This window comes from Gadus morhua, chromosome 12 (assembly GCF_902167405.1).
Source record: "Gadus morhua chromosome 12, gadMor3.0, whole genome shotgun sequence".
NCBI lineage: Eukaryota > Metazoa > Chordata > Actinopteri > Gadiformes > Gadidae > Gadus > Gadus morhua.
The window spans coordinates 22,852,475-22,877,595 of record NC_044059.1 but is presented as its reverse complement, the minus strand read 5'-3'; the positions used below and the strand labels follow the sequence as shown (position 1 = coordinate 22,877,595).

General features: G+C 45.6%; 1 protein-coding gene and 1 long non-coding RNA gene across 3 annotated transcripts in view; one reads left to right on the top strand and one right to left on the bottom strand.

Annotated features, from left to right (window-relative positions):
* The window catches only part of trappc8 (trafficking protein particle complex subunit 8), a 29,717-nt gene extending 5,190 nt beyond the window's left edge, over window positions 1-24,527 (bottom strand). Inside the window, exons 1-27 of one of the 2 annotated variants that reach the window (XM_030372041.1) lie at window positions 24,220-24,527; window positions 22,042-22,251; window positions 20,569-20,652; window positions 18,546-18,635; window positions 18,178-18,352; window positions 17,894-18,047; window positions 17,410-17,518; window positions 16,731-16,984; window positions 16,257-16,372; window positions 15,972-16,122; window positions 14,954-15,054; window positions 14,237-14,342; window positions 13,356-13,487; window positions 12,525-12,749; window positions 11,515-11,620; window positions 10,809-11,003; window positions 10,128-10,291; window positions 9,213-9,287; window positions 8,856-8,961; window positions 8,326-8,483; window positions 7,339-7,826; window positions 5,842-6,016; window positions 4,064-4,160; window positions 2,559-2,627; window positions 1,958-2,016; window positions 1,173-1,376; window positions 615-716 (exon numbers count right to left, since the gene is read on the bottom strand). In XM_030372041.1, the coding sequence (XP_030227901.1) occupies window positions 615-716; window positions 1,173-1,376; window positions 1,958-2,016; window positions 2,559-2,627; window positions 4,064-4,160; window positions 5,842-6,016; window positions 7,339-7,826; window positions 8,326-8,483; window positions 8,856-8,961; window positions 9,213-9,287; window positions 10,128-10,291; window positions 10,809-11,003; window positions 11,515-11,620; window positions 12,525-12,749; window positions 13,356-13,487; window positions 14,237-14,342; window positions 14,954-15,054; window positions 15,972-16,122; window positions 16,257-16,372; window positions 16,731-16,984; window positions 17,410-17,518; window positions 17,894-18,047; window positions 18,178-18,352; window positions 18,546-18,635; window positions 20,569-20,652; window positions 22,042-22,251; window positions 24,220-24,376 (4,062 nt within the window). In that variant the 5' untranslated portion in view covers window positions 24,377-24,527. The remainder of the gene's footprint in view (window positions 1-614; window positions 717-1,172; window positions 1,377-1,957; window positions 2,017-2,558; window positions 2,628-4,063; window positions 4,161-5,841; window positions 6,017-7,338; window positions 7,827-8,325; window positions 8,484-8,855; window positions 8,962-9,212; window positions 9,288-10,127; window positions 10,292-10,808; window positions 11,004-11,514; window positions 11,621-12,524; window positions 12,750-13,355; window positions 13,488-14,236; window positions 14,343-14,953; window positions 15,055-15,971; window positions 16,123-16,256; window positions 16,373-16,730; window positions 16,985-17,409; window positions 17,519-17,893; window positions 18,048-18,177; window positions 18,353-18,545; window positions 18,636-20,568; window positions 20,653-22,041; window positions 22,252-24,219) is intronic. The other variant, XM_030372042.1, reaches the window with a different exon arrangement.
* LOC115555320 (uncharacterized) lies at window positions 24,256-24,685 on the top strand. The gene is made up of 2 exons (XR_003978863.1): window positions 24,256-24,386; window positions 24,483-24,685. It is a non-coding gene; the product is annotated as an uncharacterized LOC115555320 (long non-coding RNA).
* Window positions 24,686-25,121: the final 436 nt, after the last annotated feature.

Here is a 25,121-nt window from a genome sequence, read left to right as displayed (position 1 = left end):
GCTCTTTTGGTGCCGGCAGAAACAAGGAGGGAGTGCTCTGGGAGATCACTACATTTACATATATATATATACATACTGTATATATATAATCCGAGTGAGTAGGAAAACAGGTTGCGGGCACGAGCAAAGACCGCCTTTGTGCGCACGGGGGCGTCAGTTGCCAGCGGCTTCCCTTTTTGTGTGCGCTCAATTAATCTCCTTTTCCTCACAGGCTTTATAATTGCATCTCGCGAGCAGAGATAGACTGCGTCCTGTGAACGTGCTCGCAATAACGATCCGCGGGCACGGATTTGTTGGTTGATTGGCTCTTATATTTGCTCAAGATTTTTGGCATTGATATGCCGCCATAATCCACCAAAAAAACACTTGTCATTACCGAGTGTGACTTTCAAATTGAGTTTGCATAACAATGTTGGCATGCGTGTCTTGTTTATGTGATGATTTCGAAGGGCTGGGAGTTATCTGAAGGGTGCATACTGGGGCCCGAGCCAAACACTAAACAGTAATACACTACAGGGATGACTCAGTAAATGACAACACCGTCAGGAAACCATAAAGTCCAAGTCTGGTACAAATGCTTTGTGTCTGTTGGTGTTTGTGCGGACAGTGCGTACCTCTTTCTGGGGGAGGGAGAAGGCTTCCTTGCCCACCGTTTGAAGAGTCACGTGGAGTTGGCCTTCCAGAATGAGTTGCTTGTTGTCCTCGACTACGTATGCCTGCACATGCGCAAATAAATGCTTTAGCACACTCACACCTCATCTATGAGCGGTAACACATCATCTAACACCTCATCTAAACTATCATTAGTGGTAACACACTCAACCCTCATATCAACGATCATGAGTGGTAACACTCTCAAACCTCATCTAACCTATCATGAGTGGTAACACTCTCAAACCTTATCATGAGTGGTAACACACTCAAACCTCATCTAAACTATCATGAGTGGTAACACTCTCAAACCTTATCTAAACTATCATGAGTGTTAACACACTCAAACCTTATCATGAGCGGTAACACACTCATACCTCATTTAAACTATCATGAGTGTTAACACACTCAAACCTCATCTAACCTATCATGAGTGGTAACAACCTCAAACCTCATTGATACTATCATGAGTGGTAACACACTCATAATCCAAACGATCATGAGTGGTACCATGACTGTACCTTCCAGAGGACGATGATATTCAGGTCCAGCTCGTTGCACGTCCGGACCACCGCCTCGATCGGACCCCCACCCCAGGTCCAGTGTCCACCAGTGGTTCTGCTGGAGGGGTGCGAGAGGCCCCCAGCCCGACCTTCTTTCTTCACCGGGTCGCTCGGGCAACAGCGGAAGAAGAAGTCTGCACACGGTGTGGTGGAGCTGACGATCTGACGGAGGAGGGGAATCAGGAATGGGGTCTAATACGATGGTGTAGCCATTTCAGTATAGGACAAGCAGCTCAATTACAGTCAAACATACACTTGTGTATTTTTCACTGTGGAAATCTAATTTATGTCAAATATTATTTTTTTGCACACAAAATACTTTTAGAGGCAAGAAGAAAAAGAAAAAAAAATCAGCCCATTTTTCGACACCCATATATCCCATGTCACACATGGACCAGCTGGTAATGCTCAGTAATTTGTTATTAGTTGTAACTTAACTCTTAGTGTTTGGTGTTGTCTTATCTTTCATCCAAATCTAGAAGTGCAAGCATGAACCTCTGCATTTCAGAGCAGCTAGCTGATAATCATGGTGTGTTTATCCTGCGCTCTACTCAATAGACCCTTTCGACAGAGCCGTCCTCGTAGGACAAACACAGGTGGCGCTCATCGCATGACTAGCGGAGACCACTACCGGTGTCCAGGTACTTGGGGGTAGCAGACCCATGATTCATGATGTGAGCGACCTGTGTTTGTCTAGCATGGACAGCTGCGAAAAGGATCAATTAGTCCTTCCTGATACTCACTCGTTCATTTCCAAGGTTCAGGTCTGCAAAAGTGAATTTATCTTCTGTGGTCGAGGTAGCTGAGGGGAAGAGAAATACATAGACTTTGGATGGTGTTCTGACCGTTGAAGAATAACACATTTTTTAGTACTTGACAGCGAAATGGTTCAAATGGTTCAAATGTAGAGCATGACCATGGGAAGATACAGGCAGCAATTTACCAAGCAAATATTCTATGACACAATGGGTATACAGCCATGGTGGGAGAGACCAAGTTGAATTGCAATACACTATGGGGGAAGTGGATACGTCTACAAGGCTGCAAGACAGTTAAAGGAATCCTCACAACAAAGAAGTCAGTAGATTGGCATGGCCTTAGTAAGAGGCTTCGTGGCACTGTGAATGCAAACTATCTCAACACCTTGCACCTTTCAGTAAGGGGGGTATCTCTAGGTCCAAGGAGAATGTATAGAAATTAGTTTTCAATAGATTATATAAACAAGGTTTATCATTTTGATATCATTTGTATTTAATTTTATAATATATTTAGGATTAACGTTTCCACGACAACCATTCATATTTATACTTTGAAATCTCACACATGCAATGCGTCGATGGTTACCTTTGAGGGGTTTGCATCTGGCCGCCCGGAAACACAGTTTGGCCCGTTCTCTGCTGGTGAGCTTACAGTCTGGGAGGTATCACAAGAGAAAGCAGACGAAGCAATTAGCTAAGCTGATTCATTAAAGGTATGCTTGGCCAGGGAAGCGCTCCGGTGACATTCAGCACGCCCCGCCCTAACACACTTCCTGTACAATATTGGAGGGGCAGCTTTTCATATCCTCATATTAAGGAAATTGGCGTCGCTATTTTAAATGCCCTTTGGCAGACACAATATGATGACGTTACTTTAGGAAAACCCACGCAACTGCATCGTATCATTTCCAGTTTCACCATGATTTTATGCACATTAATCCATCAAACTAAAAGTATTTGTTCATAAATCTAAAATGCTGAAGACAAATTTGTTCCTGTTTGAATTCTATGTTGAACAAATACAAACAAATGAGCATTCAATGAGTACATTGATTGTCACACTCGCAGTACTGCAGGGAATAAATTTGGCCAACAGCCAAAGCCGCATCCAGAACTCTCCCACACACACACACACACACACACACACACACACACACACACACACACACACCCCATTAGTAAGCAGTTCCTCTCATCGATAGCGAGGCTGTGTTAGGTGGAATGGCCAAACTTTGACAGCAAAGGCAAATTAAGGTCATTTTGATCCAATTAGCACCACTATCCTTAAAGGCAAGGCAAGGCAAGGCAAGGCAACTTTAATTATATAGCACTTTTCATACACAAGGCAGACTCAAAGTGCTTCACATATAAACATTGTCATACAATAAAATTAAATAAAAGATAAGTAAAAGAAAAGATATGCAAAGAAATGGGTAAAATAGAAAGTTAAAAAGGATTAAAATAGAAAATAAAGGCAAAGTTAAAAAAGCTTTTTAGAAAGTGCAATGTATTTAAGATTTAGCAGAAAGCTAAAGCAAACTTCTTCAGTCTTGTTTTAAAGGTGCTCAGAGTTGGGGCAAGTCTTAAATCCTCTGGGAGTTCATTCCAACTATTTGTTGCATAGTAATTAAATCCTGCTTTCCCATGTTTCGGGTTTACCCTGGGATAATTAACAGATTGGTCTCAGAGGATCTTAGTGGTCTAGAAGGCTTATGCAGTGGAAGCATATCAGTTAAATATTTTGGGCCTAAACCATGTAGGAATTTATAGGTTAGCAACATGATTTTTTGCCCAGACTACTAATGAACTAATGCCCTTAAATATGACTACTTTAATGCCTTTGTATATGTAATGGTCGTTTTCCTCGGTAAAGGGACATTAGCACCCCCTATTGACAATTACTTCAGGGAGGACGTTCCTCCTTCAGCCTCCGTTGACTCCCATTCATTTCCCCGAACCATACGCCACAAACATTGCAAGCAGGCCAATGGCAACCAAGCACGCAGTCCTTCCTCCCTCACTTTAAAAACCACCAGCCGCCACTGGTGTGTACCTGTGTGTACACACAGGTACACACACCTACGTGCGTACCTTTGTCCTTGTAGGGGTTGATACACTTGTGTAACCTCCACTGTCGACTGCAGCTTGACACCTGGATGATGTGGAACTCACGCACACCTGCTTCACTCTGTCCGAGAGATGGGAGAGAGAGAGAGACAGGAACTTCCATTGGTGAATAGGACGTTACAAAAGACATCTTGCCACATATTGTAAAGGCATCTTTGTGTGCCTGACTGATCATTGCCATTTGACATCCACTGACGTCAGTGAACATTATGGAATAACAGGAAACCAGTTAGGAGAACTTAAAGGGGACATATTACGTCACCTGTTGTGAGTGTGATTAGCCATTACAAGCCGTATTGAAAACGTGCAGCTTCTGACATCACAGGTGGGCATGTCCACCTACATGTTTGCTGGTTAAATCAGTCTACCATTCTACCCAGTGGACTGTAGCAAACGTGGCTTCTAATGGCTAATCACACTCACACCTGTTGGTATAATATGTCCCCTTTAGAACAAGGGGATTTTTTTTCAGAAGTAAACATAATAAATTGCTCTGACAAAAATAAAAAATGATCTTGTATCTTTGGCTGCTTTGTGACAAGCCTGTCCAAAATTTGAATTTGGCCCGATTTAATTTACCTGTTGCTTTATACACCTGTCACCTACCATCTAGCAACCCTATCTGCGCTCTGCCTTTGCACTCATCGGACATGATCAGAGTCTTTGCTAAAGCTAATAGAGTGACTTTGGAAGGAGGCCTGAAGGGAGGAAGGGATTTTGTAGATTGGATTCTTACTCTGGTTGGTTTCTCCGAATTACCTTCCCTAGTTTTAATAGTGGAGGTAGGTAACTGGCACTCGCTACGTACACGCGACTATTTGGAACACATCGAATGCTCTTTCGGATGGGTCCTCATTTATATGTTGTCTGTAATTAGGGCCAGCATTCAGTTTGAGTCAATCCAATCTGCAGCTCAGCCTGCGTTGTAACTGAATTAACCTCGCCAAACGCAAGGTGAATTCAATAGTGCTTGGGTGTTTGGAGATAGGAGGGGGCAACGTCTCGTCATGTTGTGTGTGCCAGTAAAATAATTATCTGTATAGCTTCAGAGTTAGGGCAGGATGCTAGGTTGGCCACTGGTGATAATGTACGCAAGAACGGATGATGTAAGCTCAGGAATCTCACATTTAAACAAGACTCTATTCAATTAGTTTGGATGATTGGAATTTTTTAGATTCCACTGGTTTCAGAACAGACAATGCTTCTGCTGTCCTGGCTGTTCAGACTGCATCTTGGTCCATGAAAAGTTAATCACTTGATTCTATAATGTAGCACCTGAATGCATTCGTTAGGGTTGCCTTCTCATGGTTGAATGTACTCATTGCAAGTCGCTTTGAACAACAGCTTCAGCTAAATTAACATAATGTTATTATAATGCGCGCTTCGAGAGGACAGAGTCAACCAGGGTCAAAGTTTAAATGTGTTGTACTCCCGAGTGCGGCAGCATGGTAAAACATGTGAGCAGTACACTAGACCCAGGGGCTTGTCAGCACTAGATGGGTAGGCTTCCACGCTCAACCCCCACAGGAACTCATAGCTGTATTTACAGTTCTGCATACATCCTTAGAACGTGCATCTTCACAGAGCTGCCTGCATTTATACGCGTCACATTAACATGTAAGATAGGGGGCGGTATAGCGATCAGATGCCAAATGTGCACGAGACGAGCAATACTGCAACGGAACCAATAACAGGCTGAGCGCTCGTCATGTGATGCTGAAGACGCGACGTGCTAGGCTCACCATGTTGACGTTCTCCACGTCCACAAACACCAGCATGCCGTCGTTGAGGTGGTCCCCGTCCTCGGCGTCCCGCCCGCGGTGATCCGCGGAGGGCACGCTGCTCGGGCAGGCCGTGGCGCACACGCTGAGGGAGCGGCTGGCGCAGATGAACACGTTGTGGCGCAGCACCCGGTGACTGGGGAGGGGGCAGACGGACGGGTTTGAACTCAATGCTCTGGAACTAAGGTGGGGATGGTAGAGGTAGAGAGCCAGAGGGGGAGAGAGTGAGGTAGAAAGAGGCAGAGAGAGAGGGGTAGAAGGGAGAGGGGTAGAGAGAGAGAGAGAGAGAGAGAGAGAGAGAGAGAGAGAGAGAGAGAGAGAGAGAGAGAGAGAGAGAGAGAGAGAGAGAGAGAGAGAGAGAGAGAGAGAGAGAGAGAGAGAGAGAGAGAGAGAGAGAGAGAGAGAGAGAGAGAGAGAGAATGGGGAAGAAAGAGGCAGAGAAAGGGGCAGAGAGAGAGAGAGAGAGAGAGAGAGGGGTAGAGAGAGAGAGGGGTAGAGAATGAGGAAGAAAGAGGTAGAGAGAGGGGCAGAGAGAGAGAGAGAGGGGTAGAGAGAGAGAGGGGTAGAGAATGAGGAAGAAAGAGGTAGAGAGGGGCAGAGAGAGAGAGAGAGGGGTAGAGAGAGAGGGGTAGAGAATGAGGAAGAAAGAGGTAGAGAGAGGGGTAGAAAGAGAGAGAGTACAGAATGAGGAAGAAAGAGGTAGAGAGAAGGGCAGAGAGAGCGAGGGGTAGAGAATGAGGAAGAAAGAGGTAGAGAGAAGGGTAGAGAGAGGGGTAGAGAGAGAGGAAGAAAGGTATAAAGGGGCAGAGAGAGGGGTAGAGAGAGATAGCGAGAGAGAGAGAGAGAGACAGAGTCAGAAAGATGGAGCGAGAGTGACAGCTGTAGGCTGTCAAAAAACAAAGTGAGGAGAAGGCCTGAGAGGACTTGAAAGGAGGGTCCGACAAAGATAGAGATTTTCTCTGAAAGAGAATAGTGGGGGAGAAGGTGTATGCATTGTTGGCGTGTCAGTGTGTGTGACAGGGATGAAAGAAGTGCCCCCCCTCCCTCCCCTGCTAGACCGCAGGCTCAGTGCGTTTCCGGGTGATGGGGACGGGGGGGATTTGAGCACATTGCTGCGGGGGCTGGCAGTAAGCGGGAACGAGGTGAACAATAAAATAGAATAATTTATTGAGCTGCTTCGATCCAACCGCACGCGCTGCCGTAATGAATTGCAAAATAAGCGTGGGGGGTTTGAATTAAAAAAAGCCACCAATTCACGTAAGAAGACAAAATAGGAAAATGGGAAATGCTCTGGCACAGTTAAATGCCACCTTCAAGCAAAAGAGTGACACCCAAGGTGCAGAATCAAACGTAAATAAAGCATTTTAGGCTTCATATAACGCAAAACGAACTTCCCCCATTTCGAAAAAAATAGATGAGGTAAAGAGCACTACTTTTTTGTTTGTACTTTGCGCTCACCTGATCCTCCCGCCCTTCTCGGCGCTCTCGTAGTAGAACAGGAAGTTGATCTCGTGCACGCCCTCCTGGTCCGGCCCACGCAGCCAGAGGGGCAGCTGGGCCGACTGGCCGGGCCGCAGCACGCCCCCCTCCAGAGGGATCTCCACGGCGACCGCCTTCCCCCGCACCAGGCCCTCCACCGGGGAGGACACCAGGTACACGGGGGGCGGCGGGTGGCCCGGGTGGAGGTGGTGGTGGGGGTCCCCGGGGGGCGTGGCCAGCGTGTGGTAGGCGGAGCAGACCTCGGCGCTGGTGGGGCTGAGGGGCGTGGAGGCGGCGGAGGAGGAGGAGGAGGAGGTGCCCCCGACGCCGCCGAAGGTGAAGAAGTGCGGGTGGGTGGAGGCCACGCGCAGGCCCCGCAGCGCCACCCCGCTGACGTTGCAGAACTCCACGTAGGCCTTGGTGATCTCGCCGCACAGCAGCGCCGTGGGGAACTGCAGGAAGAACACCTGCGAGCGCGCGCGCGCACACACACACACACACACACACACACACACACACACACACACACACACACACACACACACACACACACACACACACACACACACACACACACACACACACACACACACACACACACACCCCGCATCAGGGGCTGTAAGCTGGTAGGGCTGCACCAGTACGACGATAAATTGTGATTGCGATCATTTTTCCCAACATTCTGATTGCGCTAATTCACTGCGATCGACAGAATCCATTCCATTTGTAAACATGCAACACGGTTTTGTGTCACATCGCTGCCAATTAAATGTATTATTATTATTATTATTATAGCTGTAGTGGGCCCTCATGGACGCACCAGGTTCAAGCCTGGGATTCCTCAGATCAATTATTGCGGAGTTGTTACGACTTGATAACAACGTAACGGGCCTACAAAATCGGACTATTGATTTAGGGGCTTGTGTTGTGTTGGTGTGCTTCATGTGCTTGGGAGGCCGTAGGTACCTCCATCAGGGGCATGGGGGGTGTGATCAGGGGATGCAGGCGCTGGTCCTGGCCATGGCTCACAGACGTCTTGTCCTCTTTGGTGGAGTTGAGGCGCGGGCCCCTGATCTCCAGGTCCTGCTGGCCGCGCACCACCAGGGGCTGGCTGCTCTGCTGCCCTGGTGGGGGGGGGGGGGGGGGGGGGGGGGGGGGGGGGGGGAGGAGGGTTAGGGTGTGAGGAGAGACACGGTGACAGGCCTCCTCCAAGGGGAGCAGCTCACTTAGGCTGAGTGTGTCTATGAGTATTGTTTTCCAATGTGTGTGTGTGTGTGTGTGTGTGTGTGTGTGTGTGTGTGTGTGTGTGTGTGTGTGTGTGTGTGCGTGTGTGTGTGTGTGTATTTGTGTGTGTGTGTATTTGTGTGTGTGTGTGTATATTGTGTGTGTGTGTGTGTGTGTGTGTGTGTGTGTGTGTGTGTGTGTGTGTGTGTGTGTGTGTGTGTGTGTGTGTGTGTGTGTGTGTGTGTGTGTGTGTGTGTGTGTGTGTGTGTTACCTTCTGCACAGTGAGCCACTTCTTCCGAAGGCACAGAAGCAAGGTTGTAGGCCACACCCAGAATGTTGAGCTGACCAATCATGTGAGGCAGCAGCTTCAGACGGGCCTATGACAGAGGTGTTTGCTTTGTCATTATATTCTGAACTCCAATTAACGCTTGGGCAATTGATTTTCATCGTTCCTTATGTGCAATAAAAGTCAATATGGATTTTAGGTCAAAGATATTCTGATAACTTATTTGATTAATTCAATACTGCCCAGTTCTATAAACGTGCACATCATACAAAAATATAAATACGAATATGAAACTGAAGATGACAGAAAAATAAGAAATAATCTGTAATAAAAGTAGCTCACCACTTTGGTCTCCTTCGGGCCAAAGTTGAACTCTGGAATAATTTCACTGGATATGACGTCGTCTTTGTTTTCCGACTGTGGCGAAGAGCAGAGAACAGAGATGGAGTATAATGAATGAAGCCTTGCTCCTCTCTATGTTCTTCGCCGTTTCTTAACCGGCGGAAACTGTCAGTGTGAGGGGAAAGGCTCGTTGCTGGCAGGTAAACAGACACTAATGAGTGCACAGACTGAGGAAGAACCCACAGAGCCGGTAATATGTGGCAGGGGGTGTTGTTCACAGTACTGCTGTTAGAGCACAACAGTAATATTCCCTTATTGCACACAGAATATGGTTCTACCAAATTAACATTAGTAAAAAAAAAGACACTCTGTTTATATATCTGGTACACGATATATAAACACAGAACTAGTAATCTAAGACGTTATAAGATTGCAGGTGCTTCACACGTTGGATGCAGGAAAAGGAATGCTTAGCCAAATTACCGCGGCTCTGCTGTGGGTTCCTACGTTACCGTGGTAACGCTGTGTGTCCCTACGTTGCCGTGGCTACGCTTTGGGTCCCTACGTTACCGTGGCTACGCTGTGGGTCCCTACGGAACCGCGGCTACGCTGTGGGTCCCTACGTTGTCCCAGGTACGTAAATACAGCTTAAGGCTGCTCCATAACGTTATCATATAATAAGGTCACGCTGTTACGGGTTGTTACCTGTGTAATTATGTGTTACTACACTGTTACATGGACAATCACATCGAACTTTCAAAAACAATCAAACAGACTGATTACATCATCAAATAATAAATTGAAAATAAATTTTCAAATAATAAAATGTGAACACAAATCCAAACACTAGTGCTAAAAAGGGTAAAAAAAATATGCTGCTGTCAGTGTAATGTAAAGTTGGACCAAAGACCCCACCTTGTCGTTGGTGATGGGCTCCCCCGAGGCCTCGTCCGAGGGCAGGTCCCCTTGCTGGGGACTGGAGAGGTCCCTGGGGGTGAAGCTCCACTGCAAGGACAGATCGGACAGGAGCAGGGACACTTTCAGGGGGTTCTGGAAGGTCACCTCCACTATGATGGGCTCTGCGGGAGAGAGAGAGACAGAGTAGGTCAGGGAGAGTGGACACCATTCCGTTTTCTTTAAAAAATAGCAGAAATAAAGCAGAATTCCTTAAGTTTGTTTCATTAAGGATACGTATGACCATTCTAAAGGTGAAATATTATACCAGCAGGTGTGAGTGTGATTAGCCGTTACAAGCCGTTTTTAAAATCGGACTCTTCTGACGCCACAAGTGGGCGTGTCCACCTAGCTGTATGACGGATAGATGAGCAACGTTTACTACAGTCCACTGGGTAGGCTGGTAGAAGGATCTGTCCAGCACACATCTAAGTGGACAGGACCACAACGGCTTGTAACGGCTGATCACACTCACACCTGGTGGTATAATATGTCACCTTTAAATTAATGCAAGTACTAAAATGCCTATTTTTACACTTTCATTGACATAAATATTTATTTAAGAACTAAGAAATGCATTTCTCCCAATCTATAAGAACATATACATTTCCAGCAAAGCTACCAACCACCGGCTCTCCGTACCTTCCACCACGGCCAGGGGGGTCCGGAGGTTGTCGGTCTGGCTGTTGAGGCAGCACTGGCTGGGCTGGAAGGCTGCCGGGACCACACCCCGGTGGGCCGAGGCCACCGCCTGCTCCTCCAGCTGGCACCACATGACGGCCTGCTCCTGGTCGTACTCCTGGTCCAGAGACACGTTGGTGGCCGCCTGCTTCTCCCCTGACACGCCACAAAGCCAGGACATCCCATCGTTAGGACTGCAGGAATACCGCCCGGTCTATACTAGCTCTAGTGCTTCGTCGTTACCGGGGGCAAAAAGGGTCATTTACGCCGTCGTTGTTTTGTTGTGTATTATATCTAACGCCGCTGTTGAAGTCAAACCTCCGTTCTATCAACCCGGAACGGGATGGAGACGACTACACAAGTTCAGCCATGAACTGAGGCAATTAAATGCACCATGCCCGTATCAAGTATGAATGCATATGACCGATGTGAGTGAGATCAAATATATAACACCGGTATTATGATTTCCACATTTAAATATTCCCCACACGCTTTTTCAAAAATATTAGGAGAGCAGATCCGAAGACCTAGTGAAGGCATTCACCATTCAACTTCAACAGTCTAATACAAATCAGCAAATGGCATGTCCAAACAGCAAAGTTGACACTAATGTTAATAATAATCAGCTCCGATCTGTGAACTGTTTGCGTGCGCTAATGCGTCTTACCCTCGGCCAGGCGGCGCTCGTGGCCAAAGTAGACGCGCGTGGCAGCGGCGTGGATGCAGGGCAGCGGCAGCTTGGGCAGGCTCGCCTCGCTCTCTGCACTCACACTCTGGAACGCCCAAGACACGCCCGGTCACATTCACAAAGCTGTCAACAGGCCCCGATCCCCCATACCATGTCCACCGATGGTTAAACAGCTCAGATGGACGGATCTCCATCGGTGCATCAATGGAGAATAAGGAACAATAATTAACATAGAGAGAGCCCTGGATTAGCTCTTAGGATGTTGTCTTTTTACCTGCCATACTGGAAACCTCCACTAGTGGCCAAGCAACTGGTTTAATATGTAACCCACATGTTTAAGTGTTGGCGTCTCGTGTTTGGCGTTCATATTTTCACCTTCATACAAATATATATACTCATACATAGAAGAGATATAGTGATATTAAGAGACAGGCAGAGTGAGATAAGGAAAATGGAGGAAGAGGTCAGTAGCTGCGTTTCCATCTAAAAGGTGATGCGAATCTTTAGAAAGTTCGCAAAAAAGTAATTCGAATTAGGTGCGTTTCCATCAAGTGGTTGGAGCGGAATAAGGTGATGACGTTACACGTTGATGTCGGCAGGGTTGCTATGGCCGGTCGTTAGGTGGAAATCGTAAAGGCTGTCAGTCCTGTGTGTTCAAAGTTCGCTACGTCACAGCTGTTTCGAAAAGTGTGTTTCCATCTCCCATTTTGCAAATTTACTCTCTTTCGCATTTTCAAAAACCACCTCAAGCGAGAGGATAAAACTCGCTTATCCACCTCAAGCGAGCGGATAAAACTTTCTGCGAATTAGAGGATTTTTTTGCGAATTTTGGTGTTTCCATCACCGTTTACTGATTCCATCCTTCAAAGTTCGCATAAAATCAGGGGGATGGAAACGCACCTAGTGATGACAAACAGCAAGACAAATAATAAATGACAGAGACAGATACAGAGCCAGAGAGAGGGACAGAGCCAGAGAGAGACGGCCACCTTGTAGACGTAGAGGTACTCCCGGAGGAAGGCCCCCTGCTGCGTGGCGGTCTGCTGGCTGTCGTTGGTCAGGATGTGGCGGAAGGCCTCCACGGCGTTGTCCGGCTGCCGCAGTGTGAACGACTGGCGGCCGATGGTGAAGTTGATGTGGTCCTCGGCCAGCGACCAGCCCCGCGCCCGGTACACCTGCATGGCCTGGCAGTAGCAGCGCAGCGCGTGCCTCTTCTGGGGGACGGACACAGACACAGAAGAAGAGAGTCACTGCACAGTTCCTCTATTCTGTATATTCTTCTTATCCATTTATGATGTGGACTGTGTATTTTCTCAAGTTTAAGGTAAATCTATTTCTTAATTCATTCATTATTAATTTCTTCTAATATTTATTTGACAGACACAGAAAGAGAGTCATTGCACAGTTCCTATATTCTGTATATTCGTCTTGTCCATGTATGATGTGTACAGTGTATTCTCTCATTTTTAAGCTACATTTATTTCCTAAGGGTTCAATTTATTTTTGCATTTATGCTTTAATACTTCTGAGGAATCTAACTGTGCTCGTTGCCGTAAGGACCGAGTCTTAATGGTACGCGCTCTACCCATCGAGCACCTTCCTAATTAATTTTGTTGCACATCTTAACTAATTATAAATGTTCAGTATTTATTGAATGCCACTCTCCCTCTACAAATGTCATCCTTTTGTTAATTTATCCCTGCCTTAGGTTTTAATTATGCATGTTACAGCAAAGATCTCAGACACACACACAAAAGAGAGCTTCCAGCTGTACATACCACATATAACAAGCATACGAAGGCATGCATGAAAGGGTTTACCTGTCCAGCCTTGCTGAAGCGGTGACCAGCCAGGATCATATGGAAGGCAAACTTGCGGACCATAGGGTTGCGCATATTGATAAAGCAGTGAGCGGCCTGCTCCAACAGCAGCGCACTGCGCAGGTCAGAGTCCTGGGGGACGGAAACATGAGGGGGTTAAGGCTTTTTAACTGGTTTAAAACTCAGGGACAGCTGTCATGCGTTTACTTGTACAGGTGCCAATCAAAACGCAATGAAAAATAGTTTTGAATATACATTTTCACTCACACACACCTAGAGTACAAAGCCGCGTTAGATATACACACACACAAAAACATATTATTTTAGTTATAGTACCAACCAAGCAGATGGTACATTCCGTTATCGTAACAATAGACCCTTTTCACAGTGGTTTCATCGTAGGTTAAACGTGTAGTAGACTTATCTTCACTAGTTTAGTCCAAATGGACTGCATTTATATAGCGCCAAAAGCGCTTTACAATATTGCCTGACATTCACCCATTCATGCACCCATTCACACACCAAAAACGGCTTCAACCATGCAAGACGACAGCCTGCTCGTCAGGAAGAGTTAGGGCTAGGTGCCTTGCTCAGGGACACCTCGAAACTCAGCTGGGAGGAGCAACTAGCAACCTCGCGGATACCAGCCAACCCGCTCTACCTCCTGAGCTACCGCCGCCCGGACCACCTAGTCCACGACTGGGCCCTGGTGCACAGAACCAGCCGGCCCATGATTAGCGCTATGAGCGTCAGCCCGTGTTTGTCCTACGATGTGAAAAGGGTCTGTTGAACACATCGACCACAACGGCTCTTCCTCAGCAAAGGGAAGCGCTGAAGACCGTCCTGACGGAGGTCCAGCCGGGGGGGGGGGGGGGGCCCACCTCGCTGGTCATCTTGATGAGGAGCGTGGCCGCGTCAGAGTATTTGCCCTGGCTCTTCAGGACCTCGGCGCTGAGCAACGCACATCGCTCCGCAAGCACCATGTTCCTGAAGGTTACCGTAGAAGCAGAAGGGTATACATTCAAAACATTTTTGATACAAAAATCAAGATCACATTTTGATCATAAAAAAAGAGACGGCACAGCCTTGATTTGTGTTCAGACATCTCCAATTGTTAGCCGATTGAAAAGGGAAACGTACACCACCTGGATCGATATCCGTCGGGTTATCTCCCCGGTATTGATTGCTCTTGGTAATGTAATGCATAAGCAATTTAAAATGAACTCAAATATTACAGAGGGATGTACCCACTGCACATTTCAGGCGTGTGGTCTGAATACTCTGGCCCCCCATCACTGTTTTGGTTTCCAAGTCTGAAGCGGCGTAGCTTCAATAAGCTAAAGTGCCGCCTTTCTTTTAAGCGGGCTCCTTAATTGGTCCCCCGCTTGGCTTAGTAACCAGGAGGAATAATAGACCTTAATTAGAAGTACACTTCAGATTTCTGTTGTCCATCACTTTAATACGTCTATAAACGGCCCATTATCAAGAATAGCATCCAAGCCTTTGTTACACACTTCTCTAAACCTCTGGAGGGCCACTAACAAGTGAATGTGGTGTAGCATGTGGTCGCTCCCTAAAACCATGCAAACAGCTCGTACTTGCAGCCGTCTCGGTAGGTCTGTATGGCCGTGTCCATGTAGTGCGCCGGGTACGGCCTGGGAGCCCCGGCCTGCAGGAACGCAGACACGGCAGCCATCTCCTGAAGCACAAGAAGAGGCGGGGGGTAGGCCAATGAGTTCAGGGTGATTCAATTGAGGTGAAGTCAGGCAAAGGGGATTGCCTAATAGGATGGCAGTGAAGAGGAGGTATCTGTCAGGCAAGAGCGGTAGATCCAAGGCTATACTTCCTATCTAATTTATTTTTCCTATATCGATGGCCAGCTTAGCCACAATGCATAGCTTGCAATAAAGTGGATGGAACAGGGCCAGAGAGGACAAATGAGAGAGTGGGTGTGATTGTGAGTGTGTGTGGTTTTACTTTAAATAAGGCCTTTGATCTTCCTGTGCATCAGAAAAGAGACATGGAGGAAAGTGACTTTCCCAAGGTTAGCTCCCCCCCTCCTTACACTTAATGGTGATGGTGTTGTGCTGCAACTATCCTTGGCATCATTCATCCAGGTATAATTAAGAATAAATAACAGTTAACATGTTAACATGTTGCTCATTGTAAATGAGCAACATCACGATTTTATTGACGGCTTGATTGCATTGACTATGGTACTATAGTATAAAATGCTATGTGAGAAAATCGGATCTGGTTGATTGCCCTTTTTATCCTGTATGAAACCTTTAACCAATCACGGAATCTCTTTGCTGATTGGTGCAGGGAATCCCTTTTGCCTGTCACTGACAAGTGTTTGAATGCACTTCTCAATGGCGAAACATAGGGATGGAGGGAGCAGAGAGGTACAGGAATGGTTTTGGGTTGTTCAATTAGTTAGTAAGTTTAAAATTATTGCTCTCTTCTTCTCCATTCGATTCTCCCCGTTTGGAACTATCAAAAACGTACCTACATCCGCTTTAATGTTTAGAACACACTCAACCTACTTGGACTACGGCACCAAGATTACAAAATGTTCAAGTGTTCTTTGTATCTAGCACTCATGTGCGTCCTTACCAATGCCCCTGCAGCGTACAGCAGGGCCTGGTCGGACAGGAAGTCCTTCTTGGCCGTGTGGTAGCAACTGTAGGCCAGCTCGTAGTGCTGGACCAGGAAGCACAGGTCAGCCATCTTCCTGATCTGCAGCTCGGGGGCTTCCGGTGGGTAGCTTCAAAGACCAAAGGTCAAAGGTCAATAATACTGACAACTCCTTATTCCATTCAACTCTAAATTAAAATCAGACATATTAGTTACATATTAGGAATTCAGAAAACATCCATCCCTCCAACCAGAGAAACTTACAGCAGTCCAGAAGTGCTCTTTAGTTCAGCGATGCTCTTCTCCGGAGCCTTGCCTCCACCGAACCACTTCTTAGTAGCCGAGAACAGAGATCGACTGAGACCTTTCCGCGAGACCAGCTACCACAGAGGGTTTAGTAATGAAAACAAGAGGCATGAGGAACACAATGAAGACACAATGGGGAAAGAACCCAATGCTCAGCCAGATACATATTAAGAAAACGTCTATGTTCTAGTTAACCTATATGCATAGTATGATTCACTATTAGCTTGAATTAATCAAATACAACAATTTCATCTATGGCAACAAAGTGTGGTGTTTTGGGGTGTATATTGTGTGTATTGTGTGTGTGTGTGTGTGTGTGTGTGTGTGTGTGTGTGTGTGTGTGTGTGTGTGTGTGTGTGTGTGTGTGTGTGTGTGAGAGAGAGAGAGAGAGAGAGAGAGAGTGAGAGAGAGACGCTCTGACCGCATGTGTACCTGGTCATTGAGCTGCCTGATGTTCTTCTCTATGTGGGGGAGGAGGCCCCTGAAGGTAAACTCCTGCAGGAACTGCCTGATGTGGTCATGGTCGTTCAGCGTGAGGCAGTCCCCGTGGGTCCCCGCGGCGGCCAAGGCCGCGGCCCTGGCTGCGGTGGGGCCCCCGGGGGGCAGGACCCCGAGGCTGTCCAGACCCCCGCTGGGAGGGCAGTCCAGTTGGAGAGGGTGACTCTGCATGCTGTCGGGCATCTCGTCTGAGGGGACACACCAAGCGGAGCTCAACACCAACTCTTACTTGGACTGAGTTATAGGTGGCAGTGGTAGCCACATCCTCCAGCATGCATAAGGTACGACACTAAGGGATCGCTCCATCGATTGTGATCGATTTCTGTAAGTTTGTTAGTCGAAAGTGCTGTTCTGATACCGTGAGGTCAGGAGATGGCCGTATCTGTCGTACCACATCTTTATGTTTATGTTTAACCGATCAAATCAACTCTTTTGACCACAACACAGAAATGCGTGTTGCATATTCAATAATCAACCAAGAACCATGCAACATATCCACTTGTAGGAGTATTGCTTACCTCATAACGCTCAGAGCAGAAGGCAGGCGACACAAGTGCTTTGATACAGAAAAAGACCACCAAGGCGAATTCACACTGAAAACGTGTCCACTCACCTTTATCAGCGGAATCCTGGGAATCCACCTCAGAGCTGCCGATATCGTTCTCAGCCACAACACTGTTTGCTTCTGTCACCGGCGGAGGGGCCGGCTCGTCACAAGACTCCTGAGCAACGAGAGGGCATAAAACATGCCACTCACGATGAAAACATGTTCACATTACATCACAGTACGCCTGATCAAACTACTGTTTCTACAAGGTCCTAAGGCTGATTAACCTGCAAATCCCATTAAGTAACACAGATTCATTTCTTCACCTTTATTCATTCATACAGCCCATTAACGCAACGAGGTTCAGACAAAAAGAGAATCCACGGTTATTCCCATTGTGGTGATTGACAGCTACAACGCTTAATGCTTGCAAATCAAATGATTATATATATTATTATTATTATATATTATATTATTGAATTCTGTGGATATTCCGACCCGAATGGGGTAAATAATGAGGTCATTTCTTAAGAGAGATGCCGGCGCTGACCTGGCTCAGAAGGTTGTTCTTGTGCAGGTACTGACTCCAGGGGTCGGGGATCTGCTCGTCGGCGCCCGTTGGAGACGTTCGAGAGTTGATTTTGAGAAGGTAGCACCCCTGGGAGCCGTAGCGTTGTTTCATATCCTCATACACAGCATCAGCCCTGAAGCAGTCCAGGGGAGGACCATCGGGGAAAATAAACAAATATCGTCAAAATTGGCACGAGATGCTAAGGAATCTGGTAGCACGAATTACTTGTTGGGCCCGCTTCAAATGAAACTGAGCTTTGGTACCTCTGCTCGTCGCCCTGGCTGGTGTCGTGCAGCAGGACGTAGTACTTGAGCGTGTTGGGGATGAACCATCTGGGGTTGGTGTAGTCACCGCTGTGCTGGATGCGGTGCTGCTCCTGAGACAGCTTGAGGAACTGTTCCACTGGGACGGCTTCACTGGAAGATACCACCAACAGGCCTTTAGACGCAGGGGGCGTGGCTTCATCAAGGACTCAACAACTATCACAGCAGGTTCCCCGTGTGTGTGTGTATGTGCGTTGAGATGATGCAATATAGTCGTCGACTTTACAAAAGGCCTGACATGTTAAGACAAGCGGTTCACACCATCACATTTTGATATGGCCGGAGTTTGGTTAGAACCAGAAGGATACAGGCGAGGTAGTGGTTGAGAAACTCGTGATCGGAGGCCGGCATGGACTGCAGGAAGCTTTCCCTGTAGGCTTCGAACCAGGGCGTGGTGGCTGCAGACATACAGAGCAGATCAAGCCACATGAAGCAGACAAGGAGGGGACAGTGATACAATACAACATCCCAATCAAAACTGTGTTTTGATTGGATGGCAACTTTACCACCCTCCATCAGCGAGCCTCCATGTTGGAAAGGAGGTGAAGTAGTTAGCGAGCCTGAAACTTAAGTCAATGTACCATTCAATGTATAAGTCAGTGCAGCAATTTACACCTATCGTTAATATAAAACTCGAAGTGTTTGAAAGTAAACACATTTTTTTCTCTTTCTTGAAAAGGCCTTAAAACAAAGGTTTTAATTGAAAAATTTAGCCCTGAAATGCCTGTGTCCCTACAAAAGCCCTAAAATGATTAAAGACACAGACACACACGCAAACCTGTGACATCATTGCTTCATTGGATACGCTTCAGTTTGCTACTTACAAAAGGGTGACCCCAAAGACAACATCTGCATACCCCACTACTTTTGATTAAGCGGCTTGTCAAATGGACCTGTGACAGTGGGAAGTCTTTACCATCTTTTAGCTACATTCAATCAAGAGGAAGGCACTCATGTGGGTCATTGTAAGAGCGTCATAGCATTAGCAAAAGCACACACATTAAACAGATGGCAGGAGCTGCCAAGAGCACAGTTGATTGACAGGGTGATTTGGAAGAGTGGACCCATGAAGGACAACGATGTCAGAATTGTTTTCTCGCAAATCAACAATTTATGGAGCGGTAGAGGCTTGCCCTAGATACAACATACGTTGATACATTTTACTCTTAAGTGTTAGAACAGCAAGCCAACGGACAAACCTTTTATATCTACTTCACTCTGTATTTAATAACAACAAAGTTTTAAAGCCCAAATAAATTCAGTTGAGGCTTGGGCTGACACACATATTTATGTTGAGCTTATTCACTGAATGCTAAAGCGGGCTTCAACTCCCATTAAGAACTGCATTAACACTACAAAAAATACATAAAGCAATGGGTCTCTGGTCCATATTCCTCCTTAAAACAGACGGACATGTCAAACAGATTTGAAACAAGGCCAACTACAGCACCAATTAAAAATGTCCCCTATAGCCAAACAGAACATAAGTAGTGTGTCTTGTAAAGGTATGATGAAACAATTAAAAAACACACTGAAATACAGCCCCAAGCACGTTCTCATTAGATCCATATTTAATCCTGATTATAGTTTGAAGACAGCCCAGACCCTAATTAAGAAAGATAATAAAATGTTGGAAGATCAAAAAGGAAGCAAGACCCACGTCAGAGGTCTAAGCCTGGGAAGGAAGAGCCCTAGTGCACATGGGCAAGGCCTGCAGAGAGACATGGGTGTAGCTTTGAGGATGGCATAAATACTGTTTAAGGACGAATGGTATATTATATATAATACAGAAAGGGTGATTGGTAAGTGATAATGATGATTGGTATTTTATAAGGAGAGAACACTTTACTGACATAAATTAATGGTCCAGGATTAACAACACAGTATTTCAATCACATCGATTACTTGATTGGACTGAACACACTGGATTTATTTATTATTTAAAATACCTGGAATATAATAGAGTTTCCTGCAGTACCCTCATGTATTATAGTAATATCCAATACCAGTATTTGTGAGGCACATTGCTACAGCCTACACCCATGTACAGCTGGAGAAATTGAGAGTTGAAGAGTAACTACACAGTAGACACACCTTCACCAATGTCTACAGAAGACCACGGTCTTTGAAGTTAATATTTTCCTTTCATACGGATGTCTAATCTTGATACTGTTTAATGCGGGCGAGTGTCTAGTCCAGTGTAGAAACTCATAGAGAAGGAGGCGGAGCAATGTCTCAGCTACAAGAGTCAAAGGAAGGGAGAATCGTACACTATTCTAGTAACTACTACTACCACCACCATCCCCAGCAGCGGTTGTGAGACAAGGGTACCTGTGTAGTGGTGGGAGCTGGAGAGTTCTGAGAGTGTCTGTCTCCAGGCACTGTACCATGGGGCGCTCGCTTTAAGAGAGCGATCTGATAGGTGGAAGAGCGGGGAGAGAGCGAGAGAGAGCGAGAGCGAGAGAGAGAGAGAGACAAGAGACACAGCGCCTGTTAGCATTAGCGACAGTCCCATTCCTGTCAGTTAATACGTTATAGCATAGAATTTAGTGAGGAAAAAATATTAAATTGCATTTTCCATGAGGAAGGTGTTATGAGGTTCCAGGAGGGAGGTCAATTCTAGAGGGGAAGGAGGAGACATGTTGGAGGCCGTGTTTGACCACACACACCGTAGAGAACACGCTAGCGCTATGTTGGCCCTTAGGAATACAGGACCCAGTGAGTGCAGCTAATTTCCAGAGTGCTGTGTGTGTGTGTGTGTGTGTGTGTGTGTGTGTGTGTGTGTGTGTGTGTGTGTGTGTGTGTGTGTGTGTGTGTGTGTGTGTGTGTGTGTGTGTGTTTCACACTCTGATCAGCCCTTCGACTGCATGGTATGATGGTTTCTACTGGGTTCGGTGTGTGGGAAAATGTCTCTTACCGCAGGTGCATCCAGAGACGTGTATTAAAAAGGAACAAGAGGGGAGAAAGAGAGCCGTCAGTATGTGATGAGGAAAAGTGAGGAACCTGAAGGACTCAGCGAGTGGTTTATATTCTGTAAATGCTGGAAGGTTATCTATAGAAGCCAGCTTATTCTCTCTGACGCTGCTTGCAGATGAGTGGTTGGGTCAGTAACCTAGCCTAGCCTTACCAAGTCATAAAATAAATGTTGCATTAAGGATGCATTTTGAGTGAAAAACATTTCAACAAAAGCATTCCCTTGTCAAATGTAGAGATAATAAGGAATAATAATAAAAAACACATTTTATCAGTTTGTTTTGGTCCTAAACGAATTGAGCTCCTATACAATATAGAACACTACAAATTTTGGAAAATTGCAGCGCTGGATTGTGTAGACAGTATACAGGTATAACTTCTTGCAATAGATGGATTTGAATAGATAAAAGACGTCTATTTCAGCAATACTCTCTTCAAACAAGATATTCAACCCTCTCCTAATTCGCAACTGTTTGAATCATTCATGAATCCCATTCTGAATTGACTACTTTACTTAGGGTCCTGGTATTTGATTTTTAGGTAACCCCTAATACGGGTTTGTAAAGGACCATCTAAGCTTACATGTGCATACCGTACGGGATAAATAACATTCAAGTCAAATTCGGTTTAATGATTCGAAGGACTCATTAAATGATTTATTTAGATAAATCCCTCTGTGCTAAACAGCGTGTTGGTGAACACCTCACACAACTGTGCTAAACAGCATGTTGTTGAACACCCCACACCGCCAGTGATCTGTTGACAACGTGTTTCGACTCATGCTCGAAAGATATGCATACAGACCACCACCGTGGTCCACCCTTCGCTCACCGTTAAAGCTGAGGTCATGGTCTCCTGCTGTGATGATGTTTGCAGTGACCCCCTCTGGTGGCTGGATGGACGATACCACTTCGCCGAGGAGCCGGCGCTGGGCGGGGCTAAGGGAGCCGGTGGCTGGAGCGGGGCGCGTGCACACGTTGTTGACGCTGATGCGCAGGTTCTTCACTGGCTGCACCTGATTATTGGGGTCACGTATGTGGCCTGGGGGGGGGGGGGGGGAACAAGCAGAATTGTAACAATTAACACACCGGAAAAAGGTTATATAATTTGCTGGTTTGAAGAAATGGCAACAAGTTCAAGTTCAAGACCTTTATTCATTCAAATGCACAAACATGCAGTGGCAGTCGTTGCTGGCAATTAAATGCAAGTGTTCCAAGCTCTCCTCAACTGGTACGAAGTAGTAATACAATAAAATAATATAAAATAAAAGTAAGTTAAAATAACATGTTGCTGATAATAAGTAACTAATAAATTCAGCATTGTTGTATGGAATCACTAAAAAAAAATGACAAATGTAGTTTTGTTAACTCAGAGGTGTGACTTGGATAATGTGCTGCATTGTACGGGCTCACACGCAAGTCTCTGCATTGTTCATAAACAATTGCCAGGATTTCCTCGAGCTAATAAGTATTAGACGCCAATATAAGTGTATCAAAACATGTATCAAGAAAAAGCAATATGGTAAATACATGATCATTATTACCACGTGGAACTTTTTGCCAAACTCAATTTAAATTAGGCATTCATTTGTGCTTCTCTTGAAATGATTGATAAATGATGATCTTTAAAAAATATCAAAAATATGTCTTCATTGAATAATTACTGCAGGGTTATTGAGCACTAGTGATAAGATATTAAGAAACACACTTTGGATTCTATTGAAAACATGTGTTCTACTTTAGGTAGCAGTCCTTCAGTCTAAATCCCATTAGTGGTCTGTGGTGACTCAAGTTTTCTTTGTCCAGGGAAGGCTCAAGTTTCTAATTGCCATTCAAATGTCCCTTCCATGTAAACACGTGTGGGATTGTGATCATTTAGTTTAGATTATGAGCATTTTGGCGCAGAAATTGAGCAGTTCACTTGGAACATGTATGTTTGTGGCACAAGTCATCTTATCCCAATATGAGAAGAATAGGCCATTTTCTAAGACTATATTCACTGATAAGCAAAAGAGGACTGGTTTTAGTCTTGTAGTCTGTAATGTAGATACAATATTTAATCAAAGTGCATAATATTATTCACATTGTTTAAGATACCAGAAGCAACATACTACTAAGGTATCTTGCTTTTAGTGTCTCGTAGACATTGTGAACACTATTCTATTCTCTTGCTTATAAAATACCTTACCTAACGGCATAATATAGCCAACCAAATGCATAACTAACATAATCACATTTTGTGCCATTATGAAATTAGCCCCATGTTGGACTCATCATTATGAATAATAAGTAAACAAGAATAATGACATTTTGCCAAGAACTAGTGTGTAGTGAATGCATATCAATTTCACCTAGAGCGTATTTCATATGGCTGTTCATTTGAATAGCCCTCAGCAAAAAAAAAAGAGGAACAGCTCCTTCCAAAGAAATTTCTGTCTATATGAAGAAGTGAACGGAGACTATTACTGAAAAATGACACACCAAGCAGCAGGGTAAACGACCTAGCAAACAATCATTGACCACATCTCCAGCACACTGAGCTGAACTAGCTAGGGGATAGTCTCCGTCACAAGCCCTAAGTGGAAGGACAGGGCCTGACAGAGATGTCCACTAGCTGACTAGCCGTCTCGTTTGACATCCTTATTGGAGCAGGGTGTTAGCGGAGGAGCTGGCTAATGTTCAACAAGACAGCCGTCGTGAGATGGAGGCTCGCGGCTTTGGTGTCAACCGTTCGTCTCGCATTACAGTTGATAGGAAGGTTCAAGAATGGCCCTGAATCCACCTGGTTCAGCCTCGCCTCCCTGTTTCCCTGTGACTGACAGCAATAGCTTCACATTCTAGTAGTGACTACTAGCCTAGCATGTTGGCTACAAGCTAACTCAATGCTGAGGAACTAGCTAGCTTAAGATAGCCAAAACCCAGAGTCAATAACAGGATTAACCAGAGTGTCGGGTGTGTGACACCTCTATGGATGCATACACACGGAGATAGGTGGTTAGGCATCACTCACCCTCGGATGTCAGACGGCAGAAGGGCCTGAGCAGCTCGGCGAAATTCAGGTTGTTTTTGCGAGTCACTTTCTCCGCATCTTCGCTGCATAGAACGGCTACCATCGGGACAAACGAGTCCTGGATGAACTCCTGCACGGACTGAACGCACTGGGCCATGGCAGACCAGGTTTGGAACACCTAAGGAATATCTATAATTTTCTTGATTCGGGTTTATCGGTTGAACTGTCCACTTGTGAGTTGAAAACAACTCCCCTTCTGTCAGTAGACAGCAGCCATGTTGGATCCTCCCGTAGCCTGCTGATCTGCGCTGCTTCCTGAGTGCGACCAGAAGACAGTCACGTGATGCCGGTGTGATGCCACCTTGCAGAAACTCACTGGATGGGACGTGGACGTTTTTTTTGCTTTTTTTTTACGCTTGTACACAACATATGTTACAATAAACGTTGAACTAAACGTTAAATAGTACCACTTTGTGTTTTTAGTTCAGTGTAAAACCTGTGTCACTTGTCTTTCTTGATTGGTCCTGTTTTTATCAATTTAACCTTTCGCACATAGCTCCATATATCATATAGGTATACTACGTTTAAACTTGATGGAGCGCCCGTTATTTGCATCGTTTTCTATTAGGAACATCAATAAAGTGGTATACTTTTTAAACTCCTTTAATCACGGAGGTGGATCAAACGGTTTTGGCCAATATCCCTCTATTCTGTTGCCTTTCGTAGATTTACTCCACATTGTAATATATCATATCATATTTTGCAGTAACATTGCAGGTGTGGAATTTTTTTATGTTGTCCAAGAAAATATATTAGCCTACGTACCCTACTTTTTCAGTTGATAAAAAATAACAAAAATAAATTAAAGGTAGGCCTACCGCTTTGATTGATAGGGTCCTCTG